Below are 24,288 nucleotides of genomic sequence, written 5' to 3'. Positions count from 1 at the left end.
TCCTTTTTTACGCAAAAGAGGCCCCTTTTTCATCTGATCAACGCAAATCCTGGTAAAAACCATTTTTTGATGAAATCTACTTAATTGTTTTATTTGAAAACCAGTTCAATACGATGGTAACTACAATGTATGTCAAATCAGTAACGACTCACCAGCAATGACCTCACAGAACAGATTGCTTGTCTGACTTACTATTGACACCAGGGAGGGCAGTTTGCCCATCTGACCAACTAGATTAGAGTAGATTACTCGTCTAACCAACTATGACCACAGGGAGCAGATAGTTCGTCTGACCAACTATAACCACAGGGAGCAGTTTTCCCGTCTGACCAACAATGACCAAAGAGAGCAGATTGCTCGTCTGAACAACTATGACCACAGGGAGCAGTTTTCCCGTCTGACCAACTATGACATCAGGGAGCAGATTGCTCGACTGACCAACTATGACCACAGGGAGCAGTTTTCCCGTCTGACCAACTATTACCCCAGGGAGAAGATTGCTCGTCTGAACAACTATGACCACAGGGAGTAGTTTTCCCGTCTGACCAACAATGACCAAAGAGAGCAGATTGCTCGTCTAAACAACTATGACCACAGGGAGCAGTTTTCCGTCTGACCAACTATGACCACAGGGAGCAGATTGCTCGTCTGACCAACTATGACCACAAGGAGCGGATTGGTCGTCTGACCAACTATTACCCCAGGGAGTAGATTACTCGTCTGACCAACTATGACCCCAGGGAGTTGATTACTCGTCTGACCAACTATCATCCAAAGGCAGATTGCTCGTCTGACCAACTGTGACATCAGGGAGCTGGTTGACCGTCTCACCAACTATCATCCCCGGGAGCAGATTGCCCGTCTGACAAACAATGACATCAAGGAGCAGATTGACCGTCTCACCAACTATGACCCCAGGGAGCAGAACTATGATCCCAGGGAGCAGATTACTCGTCTGACCAACTATCATCCCAGGGAGCAGATTGCTCGTCTGACCAACTATGACATCAGGGAGCAGATTGACTGTCTCACCGTCTCACAAACTATGACTACAGGGAGCAGAACTATGATCCCAGGCAGCAGATTACTCGTCTGACTAACTATCATCCCAGGGAGCAGATAGCTCGTCTCACCAACTATCATCCCAGGGAGCGGATTGCTCGTCTGACAAAATATCATCCCAGGGAGCAGATTACACGTCTGACCAACTATCATCCCAGGGAGTAGATTACTCGTCTGACCAAATATGGCATCAGGGAGCAGATTGCTCGTCTCACCAACTATGACATCAGGGAGCAGATTATTCATCTGACCAACTATGACATCAGGGAGCAGATTGACCGTCTCACCAACTATGACATCAGGGAGCAGATTGACCGTCTCACCAACTATGAAATCAGGGAGCAGATTGACCGTCTCACCAACTATGACATCAGGGAGCAGATTATTCATCTGACCAACTATGACATCAGGGAGCAGATTGACCGTCTCACCAACTATGACATCAGGGAGCAGATTGACCGTCTCACCAACTATGACATCAGGGAGCAGATTATTCATCTGACCAACTATGACATCAGGGAGCAGATTGACCGTCTCACCAACTATGACATCAGGGAGCAGATTATTCATCTGACCAACTATGACATCAGGGAGCAGATTGACCGTCTCACCAACTATGACATCAGGGAGCAGATTATTCGTCTGTCCAACTATGACATCAGGGAGCAGATTGACCGTCTCACCAACTATGACATCAGGGAGCAGTTTATTCATCTGACCAAATATGACATCAGGGAGCAGATTGACCGTCTCACCAACTATAACATCAGGAAGCAGATTATTCGTCTGACCAACTATGACATCAGGGAGCAGATTGACCGTCTCACCAACAATGACCTCACGGAACAGATTGCTTGTCTGACTTACTATGACACCAGGGGGTAGTTTGTCCATCTTACCAACTATGACCTCAGGGAGAGGATCGCTCATCTGATTAACTATGACCCCAGGGAGCGAATTACTCGTCTGACCTACTATGATCTCAGGGAGAGGAAGTTCATCTGAGCAACTATGACCCCAGAGACCGGGTTGCTCGTCTGACCTACTATGACCACAGGGAGCGGACTGACCGTCTGACCAACTATGACCACAGGGACCAAGTTGTCCGTCTGATCAATTATGACCCCAGGGAGCAGGTTGCTCGTCTGACCAACTATGACCCCAGGAAGCAGGTTGCTCGTCTGACCAACTATGACCAAAGAGAGCAGGTTGCTCGTCTGACCAACTATAACCCCAGGGAGCAGGTTGCTCGTCTGACGAACTATGACCCGAAGAAGCAGGTTGCTCGTCTGACCAACTATGACCAGAGGGAGCAGATTGCTCGTCTGACCAACTATGAACCCAGGGAGCAGATTGCTCGTCTGACCAACTATGAACCCAGGGAGCAGATTGCTCGTCTCACCAACTATGACCCCAGGGAGCAGATTGCTCGTCTCACCAACTATGACCACAGGGAGCAGATTGCTCGTCTGACCAACTATGACCACAGGGAGCAGATTGCTCGTCTCACCAACTATGACCCCAGGGAGCAGATTGCTCGTCTCACCAACTATGACCACAGGGAGCAGATTGCTCGTCTGACCAACTATGACCACAGGGAGCAGATTGCTCTTCTCACCAACTAGGACCACAGGGAGCAGATTGCTCGTCTGACCAACTATGACCACAGGGAGCAGATTGCTCGTCTGACCAACTATGACCCCAGGGAGCAGGTTGCTCGTCTGACCAACTATGAACCCAGGGAGCAGGTTGCTCGTCTGACCAACTATGACCGAAGAGAGCAGATTGCTCGTCTGACCAACTATCCTCCCAGGGAGCAGGTTGCTCGTCTGACCAACTATGACCCCAGGGAGCAGGTTGCTCGTCTGACCAACTATCATCCCAGGGAGAAGATTGATCGTCTGACCAACTATGACCCCAGGGAGCAGGTTGCTCGCCTGAACAACTATCATCCCAGGGAGCAGATTGACCGTCTAACCAACTATGACCATAGGGAGCAGGTTGCTCGCCTGAACAACTATCATCCCAGGGAGCAGATTGACCGTCTAACCAACTATGACCATAGGGAGCAGCTTGACCGGCAGACTATTGCCCCAGAAAGCGGATTGGTCGACTGACCAACTATGACCCCAGAGAGCGAATTGGCTGTCTGACTAACTATGACTCCAGGGAGTAGAGTGACCGTCTGACAAACTATGACCACAGGGAGCAGATTGACCGTTGACCAACTATGACCCCAAAGAGCGAATTGGTTGTCTGACCAACTATAGCCCCAGGGAGCAGATTAACCGACAGACTATTGCCCCAGAATGCGGATTGGTCGTCTGACCAACTATAACCTTAGGGAGTATTTTTCCCGTTTGATAAATTATCATCTCTTGGAGTAGAGTTCTGTTCTGAATAACTCGAGAGGAATGTGCTGTCCTGTTCTAATTGCAACGTACCGAATGCTCACCCACGGATTATGTTTAAAGAAAAACACAGTCTTAATTACAGAAATCTGTTTTTTCTGCTGAAACACTGGTCTTGATTAATGCAACGATGCTTTTTTTCCTCCAATTTACGTCGAATCACGTAATGTCTTCATTAATAATAGTGTGGTAATTGTCAAGTTCATAAAGATCACTTTTAATCTCGAGTGTTTTCATTCGGAACTCCTCGGCCATTTTTTCAAAAACAACCTCGGATGTATGCCGGTACATCAGTGAAAGTAGTTCGTAATTTTTTTTAATGATATCGTTAATTCAATTTAGTGTTTTAGAGTTGCATTTATTGATATAAGTTTAAATTGGTTACCAGTGGAGTGTATAATTGCAAACATAATTAAGATTCCGAAGTGTTAAGACATAAAGTTTAACTGCTAAATAAAATTACTACGCGATCTTCTTGCAGCGGACTTAAACGTACCTCTTTTTGAGTATGTAAACCGTCCAAATACATCCGAGGTTGTTTTTGAAAAAATGGCCGAGGAGTTCCGAATGGTGTTTTGTGCTGGCGTGCCAAGACTAAAATCAAACACTGGTAATAACCAGTTCTAGGTTAAATGAAATAATTACTCATAGATTCCCTCTTTGAGAACTGAAGCACAGAGCCTCATTTATATGTAAAAGCAATATCATCCTTTTGAGAAAGTGACCGATATGATTAAATTGGCTTCATTGTAACAGATGTACTCCGCGTGTGCTGTTTTCGGTTGGAAACGTATTATTGACATACGTAGGATTAAACGTCGGAAACGCTATGACCACAGGGAGCAGATTGCTCGTCTGACCAACTATGACCACAGGGATCAGTTTTCCAGTCTGACCGACTATTACCACAGGAATTAGTTTTCTCGTCTGACCAACTATAACCACAGGGATCAGTTTTCTCGTCTGGTCAACTATGACCCTAGGGAGCAGATTAACCGTCTGACCAACTATGACCACAGGGACCGGATTACTCGTCTGATCAACTATGACCCCAGGGAGCGGATTGCTCGTCTGACAAACTATGACCCCAGGGAGCAGGTTAACCGTCTGACCAACTATGACCACAGGGACCGGATTACTCGTCTGATCAACTATGACCCCAGGGAGCGGATTGGTCGTCTGATCAACTATGACCCCAGGGAGCGGATTGCTCGTCTGACCAACTATGACCCCAGAGACCGGATTGCTCGTCTGATCAACTATGACCACATGGAACAGATCACTCGTCTGACCAACTATGACCCCAGGGAGCAGATTTACCATCTGACCAACTATGACCACAGGAAGCAGGTTGCTCGTCTGACCAACTATGACCCCAGGGAGCAGGTTACTCGTCTGACCAACTTTGACCGAAGAGAGCAGATTGCTCGTCTGACCAACTTTCATCCCAGGGAGCAGGTTGCTCGTCTGACCAACTATGACCCCAGGGAGCAGGTTGCTCGTCTGACCAGCTATCATCACAGGGAGCAGATTGACCGTCTCACCAACTATGACCACAGGGAGCAGATTGCTCGTCTCACCAACTATGACCCCAGAGAGCGAATTGGTTGTATGACCAACTATAGCCCCAGGGAGCAGATTAACTGACAGACTATTGCCCCAGAATGCGGATTGGTCGTCTGACCAACTATAACCTTAGGGAGTATTTTTCCCGTTTGATAAATTATCATCTCTTGGTACGATATAAATTTGGTGACACAATATAGAAAATATGGGGTCACCACGTGACCAGTCCTGGACCAATGGCGTTGTGTCATTTATGTTGGAGCTGTGATATAAGAATATATGCAACCTTTTTTAATATAATTTATTGACATAATTTTATATTTAAAAAGTTAGCTTTTGCCCTTTGTTCAAAAGGAAATAACTACGATTTGGTTTTGAATGTTGATATTTTAACTCCTTAAGTTTGCAGTGAAAATATTAGCACTGTTGTTATTTCACTGATAAAACTCCCGGCGTAGTTCAGCGAAAAGCATATAAGAAGACATAATATTTTTAATGCCTTTTTTTGCGTATTACATGTATACATTTTCACAGGGTCTACAAAAGTTATTTCACATTAATATAGTATGATAAAAACAATATTTATTATTATTCATGTATACAGAAGATTTTACATATTAGTTTAATTGAATATTGAATTCATAGTAATAAAACACTCTTTCTTTTAGGCATTGGTATATACATGATGTTACTTGCTTAAGCGAGATATATGTCTTTCGCTAATCGGAATCCATTCGGAGTAACCCGTAATCCATTCGGAGGAACCCGTAATCCATTCAGAGGAACCCGTAATCTATTCTGAGCAACCCGTTATCCATTCGGTGCAACTCGGTATCCTTTCGGTGCAACTCGGAATCTAGATGAAACAACCCGTTTACACAGTGTTAACGTCTATACAAATGTCCTGTTTGACAGTGTAGTAGTATATTGATAAAACACTTCACTGTCAACCAAGTGTATGTAGTATAAGTTTTATATAAATCACTGACGTACGTTTAAGAACCAGGGGAAGCTCTAACACAGGTTACAGCCTGTCTGTGCACTATGCCGCCAAACCTAATAAAACCGTGACTGTCACTAGGAAGGACGCCCACCTTAGTATGTTGACACCTAGCCACAATAATGCGCGTATAGGGAACTTTATTTAACATTTGGATATTCAGAGTCTCCAAAGCAAAAATCATCAAAGACACTGAGGCTGCTGTTTATATGGATTAGTTGACACCGTATAATAAACGTATTCCACTCCCCAAAAACCATAAAGACGCAAATAGTGGACGAGAAACATGTACGTATTATGTGTGCACTTAACACAGTTCAATTTAAAAAAAATAACAGCTGGCCGAATTGAACGTTTTTATCTCAAAAATGGGCCGATTTTATAGAACTTCGTTAAATTAACAACGTTCTTAATTATCGCCATCGTTGTTATCTTTTAAATCTTTATTGCTCTTGAAGCTTGCCCAGAACCAACTTTCATTAATACGTCTTCCCTTACTGAAGTTACCGAGTAGTATCAAGGTTTCTTTTTAGTGGACCAGACCTGTATTTCAAGTTTAGTAACTGTATGCCATTTCAAACTCAATTAATTGAGCAGAAACTGTTTTTCTTCTTTAATTATTAACATCATCGTCGACCTTGACCCCACGGACCCAAAATACAAACCCAGAGTACGTCTAAACATGCGCCTCCTATATACAAAGTTTCCTTACTACCTGTTCTTCTTAACTTTAGATATTGAGGTAATACTTTTTTCTACTATTTTGGTTTTAAGAAAACATTGACCTTGACCTAAATGACAAAAACACAATCCCAAGGTAACGTCTTCACGTGAGTTTGCTTACAATATTTTTGTCACTATATGTTATAACTAACTCAATTATTGAGCATAAACTTTTTTATCCTTAATAAACAGCGACCTTGACCATGACCCTACCCACCCCAAAAGCAATTCCAAGACACATGTTCACATAAATTTTCTATACTATGAATGATGTCGTACTAAACTTTCTCATCAGAAACTATGTGTTATATTTTTAGTAACAGTGACTGTGACCTTGACCCTACTGACCGAATATGTAAACCAAGTGTTCGTCGTCTCGTGAGCTTGCTTTATACTCATATAACGTAATTTCAACTGAAGTTAGTGAACGTTTAATTATTTCAGTAACAGCGACAATGACATTAATATTGACTCTGCCAAACTTAAAAGCAATTTAAAAAGCCTTCTCAAGCTCAGTCACATAAGGAACCTACACATCAAGTTTCATCACCATACATTAATAATGTCATTGAGCGGCAACCATCTGTTGGAAGCCAACCATTTTATCGAGGTGCCACAATTAAATATTCGGAAAAGAAACCTGGTTTAAAGATTATTACAGAAAGTATATTTTATAAAATACTGATATCAATAATTCATCTTACTGGCTGTATATAAACCATTCTGAGTGCTTTAATCAACATTTGCAAATCTTGCTTTTCATTTTTTGGAACAAGTATTTGGAGGAAGACTTAAAGCGCTTATCAAGAGCGGCATAGATAACCGGATTAATGATATTGTTTATGAAATACAGTCGCAGAAATATTTGGAACCATAGGATCGAGACTGGTTCGAATAGATGCTCTCTTGTGGAAAGAAACGACAAGCCTGCGTTGATACAGAATGTCACGAGGAAGATAAGCGTCAGGATGAACCAGATCAGCGTCTTGTACGGAATTTTCCCGGACATCCCCGAGGATGATCGGCGCCGGCTGGCGCTTGAAGAACTGCTGAAGCTCCGGAAGGCTTTGTACCTGTATTTGTATGACAAATTACTGGAGGCAATGCTACATTTTGCCTCTACTCTGGTCTTATTTGCGCTGCTGGAGTTGGAAAGGTCGCTCTCTTTCCTTGACACAGCCCGTTTGTCCGTTATTTTGATAGAAACCCTGTTTGTGTCTTTGCCCGGATATTCCACCGGGTTTGCTTTGAACACGTCATCCTGGTTGTCGGGGCTAATTCGCTCTGCCTCTGACACTTCCGGTGAACGCGTCTCACGGACTTCGAAGCGCACGCTCTCTCCCGGCCCGCGACCCCAGTGCCTTACCACGGTCTTTATTATGAACACGTACATGACGATGAAGGCGATGGACACGATAACGAGCAGCGCCGACATGCCGAACTTGTACACGAAGCGTCCGGTGTGCCGCTGATACTGCTCCTCTGCGGAGCAGACGAACACCGTAGTGTTAGTTCCGTAGATGTTAGTTTTGTTGGACTGCTGGATCCCACACATCACCGGCGCCGGTAACGAAACCATAAACGAAAACGTCAGCACGGCCACGAGGATTTTGACAGCCAAACCAGGCCATATTTGTTTCTTCAATGGCTGACAAACCTTCCTATAGCGGTCGATGCAAATAACTAACAGCACGAGTGCCGCTGATGTCATTGCAAAAACATTGAAGAAGCACTTCACTTTACAAGTGACTGGGCTCGGGAACCAAAAATAATTGCGCGTTTTGATGATTTCAGCCGGCATTAACGTGACGCATGACAGCAAATCGGTTATGCCGAGGCAGATCACAAATGTTTTGAAATTTGTTCCTCTGTATTCAGGGCTGAAAGAAAATACGACGATAACGATAGTATTTCCAATTATTCCGAGCAAACAGAACAGTGCTAGTATGGCAGCCAGCGGAAGTAGGGCGTTCGCAAACCGGAGATTGAGTTCTGCGAGCGTCTCAACAAGAGGCTCATGATCAGCCGGAAATTCCGTCGAGGCGTTCATCTCAAGCTGTGTTTGTGGCTTAGGAGAACTGACCCTTCTCTTCTTAATTAATCTGAAACAAAGTAAGTTTGTACAAATTGATTGGTTTGTTTTTCTATTTCAACTCATGGTTGCAATGTTATAAAAAATATGGCCCCTCCCCTCCCCTCCTCTAATGCCTATTCATTGAATAAGACGAACACGTATTTATGTCATTTTTAAACAAAGTGCGCCTTGTTATTCGGGGTTATTTACTGCCGAAAACCAAAGTGCATACCAAGTTAGATGGCCATATGTCAAATGTACATTACTTTAGAGGCAATTGGTTTTACACCGTAAATTTCATAGCATTGGAGTGTTCGTCATGCAAAGACAAGCAGGACAGAAACGGAACAAAATCTTCATTTTCTTATAAGATAAAAGTTGACAAAATTAGTTGTTCATATGATGTATGTTTTATTATATTTTAATATTCTATAACTTTATAATATTTATCTCGACTTTTTCGAATGCAATCTTAAACAATTATTAAAATAACTTGGGGAACTTAAAAGAAGATAGTATGTAAATAGTTCCCATAGTTCGATTATCAATGCTAGACACTGCACTTATAGTTTCCGTCGGCGTCATTGCACAAGTACACATATCATACACATCATGTCGCAATATTTTAGAAACATTATTTTCTCTCGGCTTACATCAATAATATACAGCATGGTGATTCAAATGTAATATGATTTTTTTTTATCATATGATTTCAACTTTTCACCTGAAAATGTGATAAAAAATCTACAAACTTACCACCAAATATACGTGAATCCAAGCTCAGGGGAGAACATTAGGAGTGCGACATCAAACGATGTCACGTGACACAGTTCCGGTCACGTGTTAAGCACGCAATTCCGGGTAAAAATCTTACTTCGAAATCTTCACATCCGAACGATATCAATCTTGATTATCGGAAGCACTTCAAATCCTAATTATGCGTAAAGAGATTTGCTCAAAGATTTAAATTTGGCCACAAATTGTTTAAATATTAATTCAAATCGAGAGGTATTTCATTTATTTCCTGAACATGAAACTACACCTTTACCAGTTGTTTTGTGTGCGAACTAACGCTTTTCAGAAAAAAGGAAGCATTAATCTATTACACTGTGGAATATTTTAAAACATTTATGATGTCAAAACAGCTTATTTGAACTTCCAATAACGACCAGCATTTTTTAATATGATCCGCAATTGTCTGACCATAAAAATACGATGAAGTCCCTTAAATACTCATCCGATTAATATCCAAAGTAGTATGACAGTGGGAGATTTTATTTCGTTTTTATATGCAAATAGCATCTGTTGATGCGATTGTGGGCGTGCTTGGTTGGCATTGAAATTGGAATCGTGTTCCGACACGTCCAAATATTTTCAACCAATCGAATGGGTTTATTTACACAATGGCATGTTTGTTCTGGAAAGATTGTTAGAAATACATATTATAGACTTTACCAGGGATGAAAACAGTCTTTAAAATGTGTTTGAGCATGAGGGATATGTGCCAAATGCAGGGTAAATGGGCTTAGACCCCATATTGGATCGGTATTAATAAAACATCTTAAAGATGCACTCTCACAGATTAAACATTTTGACAACATTTTTATTTTTTGTCTTGCAACGATTTCAGATTTTTATATTTAAGTTGAAAAAATGATGTTTTAATTATGCATTTTTCTTAAACTGTTAGTAACGGTTTAAGCCACAAAACATTATTTTTCGAACGGAAACATGAAAATCTACGTTTTAATTTTGTCAGCAATCATAAATCATTGGTTTGCAAAAATTATGCAAAAAATGCCCTTTTTAAGACAAAAAATAAAAAAATGTAAAAATGGTATATCTGTGAGAGTGCAGCTTTAAGTAACTTCCTAACATTAGACATTCGTTAAGTTGGGCGTATCACTAATTATATCAATTATTATATAATAACCTTATAACAGGAAACATCTTAAGTCCCTTATTACTGGGTTAAGCTTAAGCGCACTAAGTTTTGGTATAATTTGTGTAATATTTACATTCTTAATGGTTCTTGAACTTCAAAGGGTAATTATCTTTATGCTAACCAACATAAGCTTTGTTTTATTAAATAAATCATTATTAAAACTGCACTCTCACAGATTTCCCGTTTTTACAATTTTTTTTGTCTTGGAAAGAGCAAATTTTTGCGTAAAAATCTTCAGATCGCAGATTTTCATAATTTTGTTCAAAAGTTAATGTTTTATGGCTTAAACCGTAACTAACAGTTGAAGAAAAAGTCATAAAACATTATTTTTTTAAAACTTGAATATAAAATCTGCGATCTAATATTTTGTCGGCCGTCTTATATAACTGGTTCCCATGGATTTTCACAAAAATTGGCTCGTTCCAAGACAAAAAAAAATGTCAAAACGTTCAATCTGTGAGAGTGCAGCTTTAAGTACCAGAACTGGTTTAATAAAAAAGCTTCTCCAGCTTGTAAGGCTTAATGAAGTTACGATAAATTGGGGGCTGATTTTTTTTTTTCGTTGATTTTATTGAATATACAATTTCTTTATGTTACAATTACTCATACTTTTCTTTAAATATGACGTCAAACATTGAAGGAAATCGACTTAAGTTAGGAAATGACTTAAGAGGTTTTATGAATACGACCCCCGCCCCAATATCACGAACATGCTGAAATGAAATCACAATCTAAATCTCAACTCAATTGACCTTATATAAGCATAAAAGTATGTTGATTAAACACTTCGGTCAATATTTCAATGTAAATATCATGATTCCACAGCCTAAAATGTAATTTAGCACAATTCTTTTTAGCAATTTCCCAAGCTCTTGTTTGTTTTCAATTTTTTTTATTCTCTGAAAGTTTGAAAAAAAAGATGTTTATCAACACATTTGATCAGAAAATTCCCTATTCAGAAATTGAGTAAAATCATACTCATAAAATAAGTAAGTTTGAAACTGGGAATCGACTAAGTATTAATTTGTGATACTGGGGCATGTTGAAACTATTTCAAAAGCCATTTAGCGCTTCTTAGTAATTTGTTCGCAGGCCCTTCTGGGTTCATGCAGCATGCACGCAAGAAAAAAGATGCGATCAATAGTTATATTTACGTCTTAAATAATAATTCACTACGATTAAAAATTGTCAGTACCTTTTGCAATTTAGTATTTGTTCTTCAAGAAATGTAACAATGACAACATACGGTTGTAAAAAAATGGCTGATATTTGTAACGTCGTACACCATTGTTTAAATGACTTAATCTAATCGGAGTGCAATCTTGAAATAAATGATGACGTCATAACTCCTTGCCAAGACTGGGCGAAAGTAAGTACACGGTTTATCCATTTGGATGTACTTGCTTCCACTTTTTATGTAAATGTCCAGCCACAAACAACATGATTACAACCGTACAATTTGCACTCTCACAGATTGAACGTTTTGACAACTTTTTTTTTGTCTTAGAACGAGCTATTTTTGGAAAATGCATGGAGATCAGTAATATAAGACTGCTTACAAAAAATCAGATCACAGGATTTTATATTTATGTTCAAAAATGGATGATTCATGCATTTTTCTTAAAGCGTTAGGAACGCTTTTAGCCATAAAACATTAATTTTCGAACATACATATGAAAAACTGCGATCTGATCTTTTGTCACCAGTCTTATATATCAATGATTTTCAAATATTTACGCAAACATTGGCTTATTCCAAGACAAGAAATAAAAAGTTTTCATATTAAATTGTAAATCTGTGAGAGTGCAGCCTTAAATTGTCTGATTTCAGGATTAATTCTGAACTTTATCATGCTGTCAATGCCAGAATGTGGTCCAATGAGATGGGGTGCACATAGGAAAATACCATTTTTACGGGTAGTGGTCGTAGCGTTAAAGCGTCTAAAAAGACAACATCCAGTTCGAGCTAGAGACACATCACGGTAAAGCGTAAAAAAGTGTGTTTCCACTAACCAAACCGGCCATATTTTTTTCCTTCTTACCACACACTTTTTTTGGCCGTAGTGTGGATTTTTTCCCGTTAATTCCTAAAAAATGTGCAAGTTTTGAGTGAATATGTTAAAATTTGCCAATTATATCATTAGAAAATTATATTACAGTGATATACCCTGATATAGGTCAGTTTGGTACAGAATCCGGGGTATCCAAAACAATATTAAGCCTACCTAGATCTTGGTGGAAACGCTAAGAAATATCAAAATATAAAAAAAAATGTATTGAGATTGTTTTTATTTTCAACACATCTCTTCTCCATTTTCTGTTACGTATCGTGGTCTACGAAAATCTAACAAGGATCGATATTCTCTGCCACATCTGATAATCCCCTGTAAGGATTCAATGCATTAGCTGTCATATTTTTTTCTCGTATAATTAAGTAGACTACTGTGTATAAAATCCATTAACATCGGACGTTGTACCATTAATAGGAAACATGGGAACATTTGACTCGTCAACTGTTTTAATACAAATGAAATTCACCCAGCTGTGCCATACAATCTGAGATCACTTTCAGATGCAGGGGCGGCTCCATGAGTTTGAGTTACAGAGGGCGCCCTCAGACAAAATGGAATAATGTTTGGTTTAAACGTGTTTGTGCGGGGTTTGTGGTCGTCTCCCAAGGAAAACGTTGATATGTTTAGTGTTAAGTTGTGCATTATTATATATTATGCTATTCATGTTGTTGTTTTTCAACCAGTTTTAACAATAAAGTTGACTTGGACAAAACAAAATTGAATTTATTGGTTTATTTTTTAGAGGGGGAGAGGGGTCCCCAACCCGAAACACGATGGTGAGAAGTATGGAAAATAATTTTATAGCACTTTGATATAAATTCTAAACGCTCATTTCAGAACGTAATTGTTTTGTGTGATATCAGGCAAGCAAAGAATCAATTGAATATTAATAACATAAAATATGACCAGGATATGATATTCGTTACGTACTCAAACGCCATTAAATATAATTCTGTAGAGAAATCGAAATATAATAACTTGTCTAGTGGGCTCGGAGCATGCATAATTATCTAAGTGTTTAAATTACGAGATGTCATTCATGTTGACAATCGATGTGCTAATTTTTGCTCATTTTGTTAATGTAAATGCGGGTGCATATTATGTGACAATCAGAAAAATTGATGATGACTTGGTAATACGCTGAAATATATTCCATCGAACGTTCCGGTAGGTTGACCTCATTTGTTTCGGGGATAAGTTACATTACACCCGCATTTTTAATGCCAAGTGCACTTGAAACTTTATGTTTTTCGCAAGGAAATCATTGATCAGTCATCCAGTGCACAGGTGCTCGGCACATTGCCTTGATGCAGTAATATATACTGTTTAATATTTTTTTTTTTTTTTTAATATATTTTTTATTTTTATTATTTATTTTTTTTGGTGAAGATAGTGAATATATGTCATTTTCAAAAATATTCCACAACTTTTTCATACTCCATATGGCGGGGCGAGAATACAAAAATACGCCATGTAGAATGACAAGATTAAGTAGCACATTCCAGTAAGCAGAATATATTAATTAATCTTGATAATTAGTAAATTATCATAAAGAGAATTTCCTGTTAAAGTCCAACAAACTCTTAAAGTATACAAATTATACCGAAAGAAAACAGTGAGCTTACATACATATTGTAAAAAGGGATTTAAGAGGTTTCGAGAAATTGGGGCAAGATTATTATTTCACATCGCTTATCTTCGTTTTTTTGCCCCGCCATTTGGCGTATTTTCGTTCGTTTGTAATATCGCATCGTATTGTAGTTGTGGCAGAAATCAGCCACCATAAATTACTGGATAGATGCCGTGGTAAATTGGCATTATTTGAAAGGGCTTCTTTTGCTGCTTAATTAAATCAAATGGCCAAATATACGCTGGAAATATGTTATTGGAGTCGTTGTTTTTGATACACAAGCTGTTTTTGCGTTCTCGACCAAATTACTTTCTCGTTGAAAGAGCAAGTCGCAGTTCACTGTTTTCATTAATGAACTGTGTCAGTCACCCTGAATCCAATTTCTACGATATTACAAACATCCCTGGCGCAATTCCTTCCGGTATAAACAATGTGGTTAATTCTTGGAACTGGTATTGCTGAATTGGAAAACAATAACAACACTGATTGCCCTCAAATAACGTTCTCATGACCGATATTGTATTAGAGTCTGCTCAAAGGCGCACAAAACAGTTCGATGCAAATATATTTATAATTAAGTCGACAATAAAGATCCCGTGCCCCGAAGAACACCATTTTGTTTGTTGCATAAAAATAATATAAGATGTCTGAAGTTTTATTTTTTTGATTTTCCCAGATTCTTTTTCAAAGATGATTTAAATTCAAGATGGCCGCCAAGATGGATGTTGAACTGATTTGGCTTTTATGATCAAACAAAAAAACACTAAAGGTTTTGTGAATAGATAAAACAGAATAAGCCTTAATACATTAATATTCACGAATTTCTAAGTTAAAGAGCGCCAAACTATCGCTAGTAGTTTTTTTATATTGATCATTGTCAACCAATAATGCATATCATATTTCTAACCGCTATATTTGGCACGTATTTCAGTGACAATGATAGTCTATTGAATTCAAGCCGTAAAAAGGGACATAAATCAACAATTATTAAAGCCAGAATTACGGGCCTTTGTATATATGCGCGTGTTGTCACTGGCAACATGTGTTATAAGTTTCATTTGAACATCTTGAACGGTTTTACAATAATGACCAAGGTTCAAGCTTTTTACACACCAACACACAGAGGCGATCACAATACCTCGTGTTTTTCTTATAAAGCAGACGAGCTAAAAAGGTTTCTTTGCACTGAATTGCCCAGACTTAGTTAAGTGGGGGGATTGGTAGCCATCTAATTAAAATCATATCCTCATAAACGGTACGTATGCGTAGGCGTGTACTGTTGTTGATGAGAACAACAAAATAGAACAACAAACACTTTAAACAAGAGGGCCATGATCACCTCAGTAAGACAACCTAAACTGTGTTCGTGCTTCATATAGATTGGCTGGAAAATGTAGGGTCTGGTATTAATTTGAAGAAGTGACCTACTTTTTTATACTTGAAATGACCTATATTTAAAATAAATCTGTATACATCATGATAAACATTCTGACCAAGTTTCATCTACTTTGGGTATAAAATGCAGCCTCAGGTGTATTGAAAAGGTGTTTCGAAATTTCAATCTTCAATTTGATCTGACATAAGCCATGTGTGACCTTGACCCAGATTTCATCAAGACAAACATCCTGCTCGTGGTTCAAGATTATTGGAATGAAAATTTAACCTTCACAGTTGTTGTTGGGGTTTTTCAAACTGATCACGCCACATGACATACCTTTTGATCCCACATGAAACAATTTTAAAGAATTGGTAGGCGATCGGGCTGTAAATTGAAGCTATTTTAACATTTGTCACAAAACACAGTTTGACTCAACATGGCCCAACCATAATCAGCTGACTTAGATTTCATATCAAAGAGTTTCCAAGATTAGATCGAAACTCTTGCTTTTATTGAGGGTTAACAATGTTTGCCAAATATTTTACCAAGTGACCTACTTTTTTGACACAACATGAACATTTTATGAATTTGACCTATATTTCATAAAACAAACGATCACCGAGTCGTAAAAACAAACCTATCCGTATTTCATAACGATTTGGTATGTAATGCCGCTGCTAAAGTTAACACTAATTTCTAATATTTTACCAGTGACCTACTTTTTGACCCAATATGAAAAATTAAAGTTGACCTAGATTTCATAGTAACACTTTTTCTGACTGAAATTTCATGAGAGAGTAAACAAGCAGACTGTTATTCATGATTCGCAACAGTCAACACAAAACAACATTGCACCAAGTTTCATTCTGATTGATGAAAACTGTTTGACAGCTAATCTCATTATAAATATAATATAAAAAACAACATTTTCTGTTCTTTAAACTTTTATAACAATAATAATTAATATTCAGTACCAATTAAATAACGATAGTTTATCTATGTACATGTGTAAAGCATTTATGTGCATAGCTAAAATAATATCACATCATTAATGCACATTTATATTACATTCATACAATACACAGTAATTTATTGGCACATTGTCTAAATACAGGCACATCTTGAAATACGCTAGCAGTTTGTTAAGGAACAACACCAGGGACTATGCTTATGAACTATGCCAGCAGTGTGTTTATAAAAAAGGCCGGCAGTTTGTTTATGAACAATGCTAGCAATATGTTTATGAACTATGCTAGCAGTGTGTTTATGAAAAAGGCCTGCAGTTTATGAACAATGCTAGCAGTTTGATTATGAACTATGACAAAAGTGTGTTTATGAACTATGACAACAGTGTGTTTATGAACTATGACAACAGTGTGTTTATGAACTATGACAACAGTTTGTTTATGAACTATGTCAGCAGTTTGTTTATTAATTATACAAGCAATATGTCTATGAACTATGCCAGCAGTATTTTTTGAACTACATAAGCTTAACTTTGCCAGTGGTTTGTTTATAACCTATACCAGCAGTTTGTTTTTAAACTACGTCGAGGTATGTTTATAAACTATGCCAATGCCAGCAGTATGATTATTGTGATACATACACATGTATTTCATTTTAAAATGGTATTGAGGCTCAAATCAATACATCATACAAATTGTTCCAACTTTCAAAGAGATAATCTTATAAAATAATGTTTAGTTTCTCCGGAACTATTTGTTTTATACATTCAGCATTTTAATACGTTTTTTTTTTCCTTTTTCATAAGTGTTATTGCATTTAAATCTGTTTATTCTTAACTGCTGTGATGAGATTAATACCCCTGTGTACTATACAAAACATCAACATGGCATTACTTGTCCCGAGTTTTAATGTTTATTTGTTTAAATAAGTTATAAGATAATTATTAAAACATTTAATCAACCCTTATCAAACAAAAATTTTCGTGATTGTAAAAGCAACAACATGTAAATGACTAAATAATTGGCACCAGTAGGAAAGATAAAAAACTGACATGTAATTAAACCAAACCAGTTTTCACTAGATCCTGAAAGAGGGAACCTGTTCTGTTATTTTCTCATTAACGCTATGATTACCTATCAATAATGGAACATTCCCTGATTACCAGCTGGAAATTGGTCAAAAATAAAGTGCGTAGTGCATAGTGCAACATGGATGTTAAAATTATCAACAGTTTCGGGTTTTTGGTACAATACTGTTATTTTTTTGTCATCGATATAAATCATATGAAGTCTTACAATGAGGTTCAGGTGTCACTCCAAATTTATCACCTACCAAAAAAACCTTAATTCAGAACTCATATATTCCAGTTTTAGAATTTTCCAAAAAAGTTGCACCTGATAAAAATGTGCCATGGGTACTTACACTGAATATGATGTATACCATTGGTACTAACATTGAATAAGATGCATACGTTAAATGTGCCATGTGGTACAAACAATGTCATTTGCTGTATGTTGAATGTATAATATATATTTTTATTGAGGATTTATAAAAAAGAAACTATATATGTGGGGAAATGTTATCAACTTATTTACTCAGTATAAAATAGACTACAAAATCATTAAAATAGTTAAAATACGTTCTAGCTTCTGTAAAAATAAAAGTACTTATAGTAGTGCATGTCTACATTACCTTTGTTATAAAAGAGAAAGATTGTTTCAAGATATGGACAGAAGATGTCTCACTTAAATGAAGAATCCTTAAAAGTAAAAATATACCGTAGTCGAAGACAAATTCTGCACATGCAGTTGAAAAATTGAATTGTGGCTACCCAAAAAATGAAAAGTAATATAAGAAATACTGGTAGTTTTTCTACTAAAAATGTCTTTTTCAAATAAAATTAAACGTGGATAAATTTCAGACAGCAAATTTTGCAAAGAAGAAACAACCTCCATTAAATCAGTACTGTATAATGTTCTTTAAATGTTTGCGGATTTTGAAGATATTTGGTTCACAATCAGACAGGCTTAAAAGACAATAAAACATAATTTGAGAATTCAGAGCAATACTGCTGTAAAACAATATAAAACAGAATGAGTTTTGTCAGTGTTCAACCTGAGGTCTCATACCAAAAGCGCTAAAAGGCAGTAAAATAGTTTCAAGATTTTTATACTATTTTGTATCAATTTTTTTTTTTTAAACTTATGTCCATCTAAGTTGAGGAAAGCTAAAATGCAAATTACTTTTCTTTCCATATGACAGTTTTCCCGAAAATTTATGCACACTCATAATTTTTTTTCTTTTGTGTGTTGTTATTTTAACTTATTTACTATTGTTAGGAAAAATTTCTTTAAAGCTATTAATTTGAAAATTTGATTAATTTCATACATAGCGATATTCTGCATATTAAATCTATGTACTGCCCTCATATTAAAATACCAATTTCCTTTAGCAAATAAATATATCAAGATTGCTGATTAATTTCCCATTCTAAAAAATCAAACATCAAACAAATGTGACTTCATCTGAAGCATGATCTGTTCTGCAGTGTTGTAAAACGCTTCCGTCAGTGTCGACTGCTGACAGACTGCTCTCGTCAGATGACGACGTAATTGGACTATGTAGAAATGTGTGCCGCGAGTGGCGCTGAAATCCTGGTTTTGGAGTTGGATTTATTGGGTTTATATGATAGTTTCTCTCTAGGGAAGAATCACTATTGTTATGTTGCAAATGTGACGAAGACATGTACGTCGTTTCTAACGAGCCTGCAGAAGCTCCTCTCGTCATCACTTTATTCTTTGGCGACGCAATCTTGTCCCATTTTGCTGGCTCTGTTAACTGAACACTTACTGGCTGAGAATCGGAAATGAACTTATTTCGTTGAGTAACAAAGTTTCTGGACTTTGCAAGGTACTTGTTATAATTATAACTTAGACCTTCATCCTTAAAATCTTTTTCTAAGAAATATGAGTCACCAAAAAAATCCTCAGTCGGAGGGCTTCCTCGAAAGAAACTATCCGCATCGTCATTGTCAGGTATAACCCCGTCCTCAGTAAAACTTTTATTCGAAGATTTTATTGCCGACTTTGGTGTATCTAAAACACCCAATGATTTTCTAACATTAGGACTACCAGTAACAGCACTATCTCGCGTATAGGCGGCAAAGTTTTCATGAATACTTTCAATGTAATCATCGATCTCAGTCATTAAGTCCCGAGATGCTCGTTTATCACTGCTTTCATGGTCCAAATCTTCCGCTTCAGACTTTTTCTCATTTTGACCTTTGGCCTTGGTAACATCTGCTCGCGGGAGATTGTGACTGTGTGTACCACCCGTGTCATGATTGCGTATACCATCTGTGTGTTTCTGAACATTAATAGAAGTGTTGCTAGCAGCATCAGGAACATTCTCAATATTGTTTTGTTTGGCACCATCTGGTAGGGGAGCTAACCCCACATTTTTCGATCTCTCCTTTGAGGATGAACCACCTGCTAATAAAATAAATATTATTTATCATATGCTTTCTGGTTGATTTATAGAGATGTATCAGTAAAACAAAAAAAAACATTTCACTGTTTCAGACAGTAAAATAACAATTTGATATTTTTCACTGTTGAAAGTCAGCTCTCACTTCCAAATACAAGGTCAGGCACAGGGCTGGGACAAATTTCAACATAGTAAATTCTCATACAATCCTTTCAATACCATAAATGTCAAGTCCTGACAGCAACGCTTATTACAATGACAAATGATTTTAGGTTTCTCTCAGCCTTCAGGAATGCAATTAGAACACCAATGCAGGCCTGTTTTTTTTTCTTTAATCAAACAAGACACATAATGTGACAATTATTTTAGCCAGAGTCTTGAGCTTAGCTATATGTGAGAGTATTGTTTCTTGTAATGTGTGTATCAACTTCCATGTGAATAACTTGACAGTTTCTGCTAGTGGACACGGTTAAAGTATTTGCATGACTTTGACCAACATAGGGCATACCGGTAACTCCACAATCATTTAACCCACAGTTTTGGGCATGGCTATACAAAAGCATATTATATCTGGTAGCATGTGTACAAAATGCCATATGAAAATCTTAAACAGTTTTTGAGCTGTGGCCAAGGTTACAGTTTTTGCACTATGCCAATGACAAGAAGGTCCAGAGAAAAGCTATCATATCACCTTGACTTATTTTCTCCAAACGTGAGCTCATAAATATAATGAAATTTACACCCTAAAATTCATATATAACAAAAACAAACCTGTGTTGCTAGCTTGGTTTTGGTGTGAATGTTTCGGGAGGGCAAAGGTGACTTTCTGTTTGTTCCGCAGCTTCCTGCCCGCCACGCCCCTGTTCGTCACTTCCGGTCCGGGGTCGGCGGCGTCGGGGTGGTCGCGGGATGGCGAACACACCGTCAGATCCACTGTCTCCACCTGAAGAAGGAATGAAAACAGTTCAACAAATGAACATGTTAAAAATAAAAAGCTGATCATAAATACTAGGGCAAACTTCTCAAACAATCAAACATATTTTAATGGCTTATCAGTGATACTTGATTTGTAAACAAAATTGTCTCTGCTAATTTTGAAAAAAAATCTCAGAGCAAATTCTGTAGTTAATGTGTACCACACATTATTTCACTGTTTTTCTGATCTTTGTGCATTGATCACTTCTTCAATGTTCAGCGCTTTGGTCAAATATTATGAGCTGTTTCCGAAAAAGCAGTAAATTTATTAAAATATAACACAAAGCTTTTGACTGTGTTTTCAAATGTTTTGAAATTGTGATTTAACCAGAAATTGTGATTTAACCAGTCTAAATGAAAATAATACCCTTTTTTTCACATAAGACATATTACAGAAAAGGCTAAACACGTTGTTGCAGCTTTTTCGCCAGTCCTGTAAAGCAATATTGTAATGAATATTTCATAACAAGTATCACTAACATGCACTTAACTTTCTGATGGCGTCACAGAAAGGATAAAAGCCAACAAAAGCGTGGGCTTGCAAGATAACATTGCAAAGCACATAAAACATTTAGAATTCCTTTATGAGAGAAATTTTAATTGGTCGAGTTAAAAAACATTATTCTATAATTCAAAATTCATTTAAAAATAATTCTCAGAAATTTAATACTTTAAGTTTCCCTTATCCAAAAATTATGTTTTATATTGAGAACTTGAAGGTTTAAAAGAAACATGAATATAAGGTAATGACGTGTTACAATGAGCAGATTGTTCAGAACTTTGTTAAAGTTAACAACGTGATTAAAGAAATCGTTGTTAACTTTTAAACATGAATTATTTAAAAAATGTGCTCATATATTTTAATAAATCAAGTACAGCTTATATTACAAGTGCATCCATTAAACTTCAAGATCAGTAACTTTAACATTGTTCTGAACAATCGGCCCAATTATAATATGAACAATTAACAATATAAAGATATTGAAATTAACAATATGTAAGTGTCATACAGTATAGAGTGAATTACGAGATTGAATAGTACTTCATAAGTGTGTATTAAAACTTGATCACTATCGAAAAGACACAAGTGTTATTTACTTATAAAGAGGTCATTAAGACCAAAGTGAACCAGGAATTGACATAAGACAGCCACCTAAAGATGGACAGATAACAAAAACGTCACACATAGCCAGGAAGCCAGAAAAATAGGTTAGCCAAAGAAAGAAATTTAATTTTTGAAAATAAATTCAGACAAGTGCGCAGCAGATCTAACATTAATGCTTGTCTGCTCTTGTTTGTAGTTTTTTCTGTCAAACAAGGGATGTTACTCCAATTATTAAAGCTTGAGTTATGCCCCTTGCTTACATTTGCAAATTGTCTCCAACAACATGTGTACCAACTATCATTGGAATATTTTAAAGCTGCACTCTCACAGATATACCATTTTTACAACTTTTTTATTTTTTGTCTTGGAAAGAGCATTTTTTTGAGTAAATATCTGCAAACCAATGAAATAAGATTGCTGACAAAAAAATCAGATCGTAGATTTTCATATTTACGTTAGAAAATTAATGTTGTATGGCTTAAACAGTTACTAACGGTTTAATAAAAATGCATAAAACATCAATTTTTTAACTTAAATATAAAAATATGTGATATAATTTTTTGTCAGCAGTCAGTAAAACTGGTTTCCATGGATTTTCTAAAAAATTGGCTCCAAGACAAAAAATAAAAAAGTTGTCAAAACGATCAATCTGTGAGAGTGCAGCTTTAAATGGTTTTTGAGTCATGGCCAAGTTTTATGGTTTTGCACAACACCGCCGCCTACGACACTGATATCAAGGTTATATGACGATACATCCGCTCTTTTTCTTTGAAAATTAGATGAGCTAATAATAGAAATATTACGCATAGCCAAGAAGCAAAAAACGAAAAGATAAAAAAATATAAGATCTAACAAAAATCAAAGCAAAGAGTATGACAGTGAGCTGATCGATAAAAAAATCGATTTTAAGATTAAGTTAGGGAAACTAGTTGATAGTATTTTGTTACAAAACATTTTCTTTTGATATCAAAACAAATTGTTGTTCCCATTTTGAGGACTAGATTTATTAATTCGAAGATAAGATTGAAATCTTTTAATTGTAACAATTATGAAAGACCCACTACACGGACACTAGAATTAGGACACTAGAATTACGCATTTAATTAATAGCTCACATCACAAATGACATAGTTAATCAAGTACTTATATATTTACAAACAGGATTTATGTTTAATATATATCAGACAGTTATGTTAATACTCGACTTTTGTAATGTTCAAATACATGAGTCTGCAAACTGTCTGACTTCTTAGCATCAAATTTGAACAAGCCCTGCTTCATAAAATCCAGAATATGAGCAAGCCCAATTAGCATTTCACCAGAGCAAGGCTTGCGGGCTTGGGCTTATTTTGACCACTGAGCCCGATACAGACTGGTTACACTGCAAAAACTATGAATACCAAAAATATCAATTCTAAGCTTCTACATTAGCAACTTTATAATGGCAGATTCAATTTTTTAACTCTGATTAGGCTAACAAAAGTACCTTATAAGGATGTCAATGCTTTTCTGATTTTCTCAGTCATTCAAGGGGCATAACTCAACATATATTGTAGCTCGAGTTATGGGACTTACTACACATGTGCATTCCATCATTGTAAACACGAGTACCACCTTTTTAATGTCAATATCTTTTACGCTTTTTAAAGTCATCCCTCATTCAGTCATCAGCGACAAGGCAAAAGGCTAAGCACTGTAGCTTAAATTGATTTTTTTTTAATTCAAAAAGGGGGTCAGGGGGTCGTGTAGTTCCTGACCAGAATAAAAGCAAATGAGCTGAAAAAACAACACAATAATTGAAAGCGTTCAAGCAAAACGAAAAGCTCCGTGTTTTGTGTAAGTACATATAAAAAAGTCTTAAAGCAAGAACAAAAGTGGTTTTATCATCTTCTTTAT

The 24,288-nt window shown here is 37.0% G+C and overlaps 2 protein-coding genes across 9 annotated transcripts in view; both read right to left on the bottom strand.

Moving 5' to 3' along the window:
• Window positions 1-7,406: 7,406 nt before the first annotated feature.
• Window positions 7,407-9,662, bottom strand: LOC128211128 (G-protein coupled receptor 84-like). Of its 2 annotated transcripts, none has more exons than XM_052915553.1 (2): window positions 9,593-9,662; window positions 7,407-8,864 (listed from the first exon to the last, which is right to left on the bottom strand). In XM_052915553.1, the coding sequence occupies exon 2, from the start codon at window positions 8,810-8,812 to the stop codon at window positions 7,499-7,501; it is 1,314 nt and encodes a 437-aa protein (XP_052771513.1). In that variant the 5' UTR covers window positions 8,813-8,864; window positions 9,593-9,662; the 3' UTR covers window positions 7,407-7,498. The 2 variants fall into 2 exon arrangements, with proteins under 2 accessions (XP_052771513.1, XP_052771514.1); XM_052915554.1 differs by lacking the exon at window positions 9,593-9,662 and adding an exon at window positions 9,490-9,530.
• An 8,877-nt stretch (window positions 9,663-18,539) lies between these two features.
• The window catches only part of LOC128211188 (regulator of G-protein signaling loco-like), a 62,112-nt gene continuing 56,363 nt past the window's right edge, over window positions 18,540-24,288 (bottom strand). For 4 of the 7 annotated variants that reach the window (XM_052915654.1, XM_052915650.1, XM_052915653.1 and 1 more), the window contains 2 exons: window positions 21,084-21,255; window positions 18,540-20,317 (listed from right to left, as the gene is read on the bottom strand). In XM_052915654.1, the coding sequence (XP_052771614.1) occupies window positions 19,332-20,317; window positions 21,084-21,255 (1,158 nt within the window). In that variant the 3' untranslated portion in view covers window positions 18,540-19,331. The remainder of the gene's footprint in view (window positions 20,318-21,083; window positions 21,256-24,288) is intronic. The other 3 variants (XM_052915651.1, XM_052915656.1, XM_052915657.1) reach the window with 3 other exon arrangements.

The sequence above is a fragment of the Mya arenaria genome, chromosome 12 (genome assembly GCF_026914265.1).
Source record: "Mya arenaria isolate MELC-2E11 chromosome 12, ASM2691426v1".
NCBI classification, from domain to species: Eukaryota; Metazoa; Mollusca; class Bivalvia; order Myida; family Myidae; genus Mya; species Mya arenaria.
The sequence above is the reverse complement of the archived record's forward strand: the minus strand, read 5'-3'. Positions and strand labels throughout refer to the sequence as shown.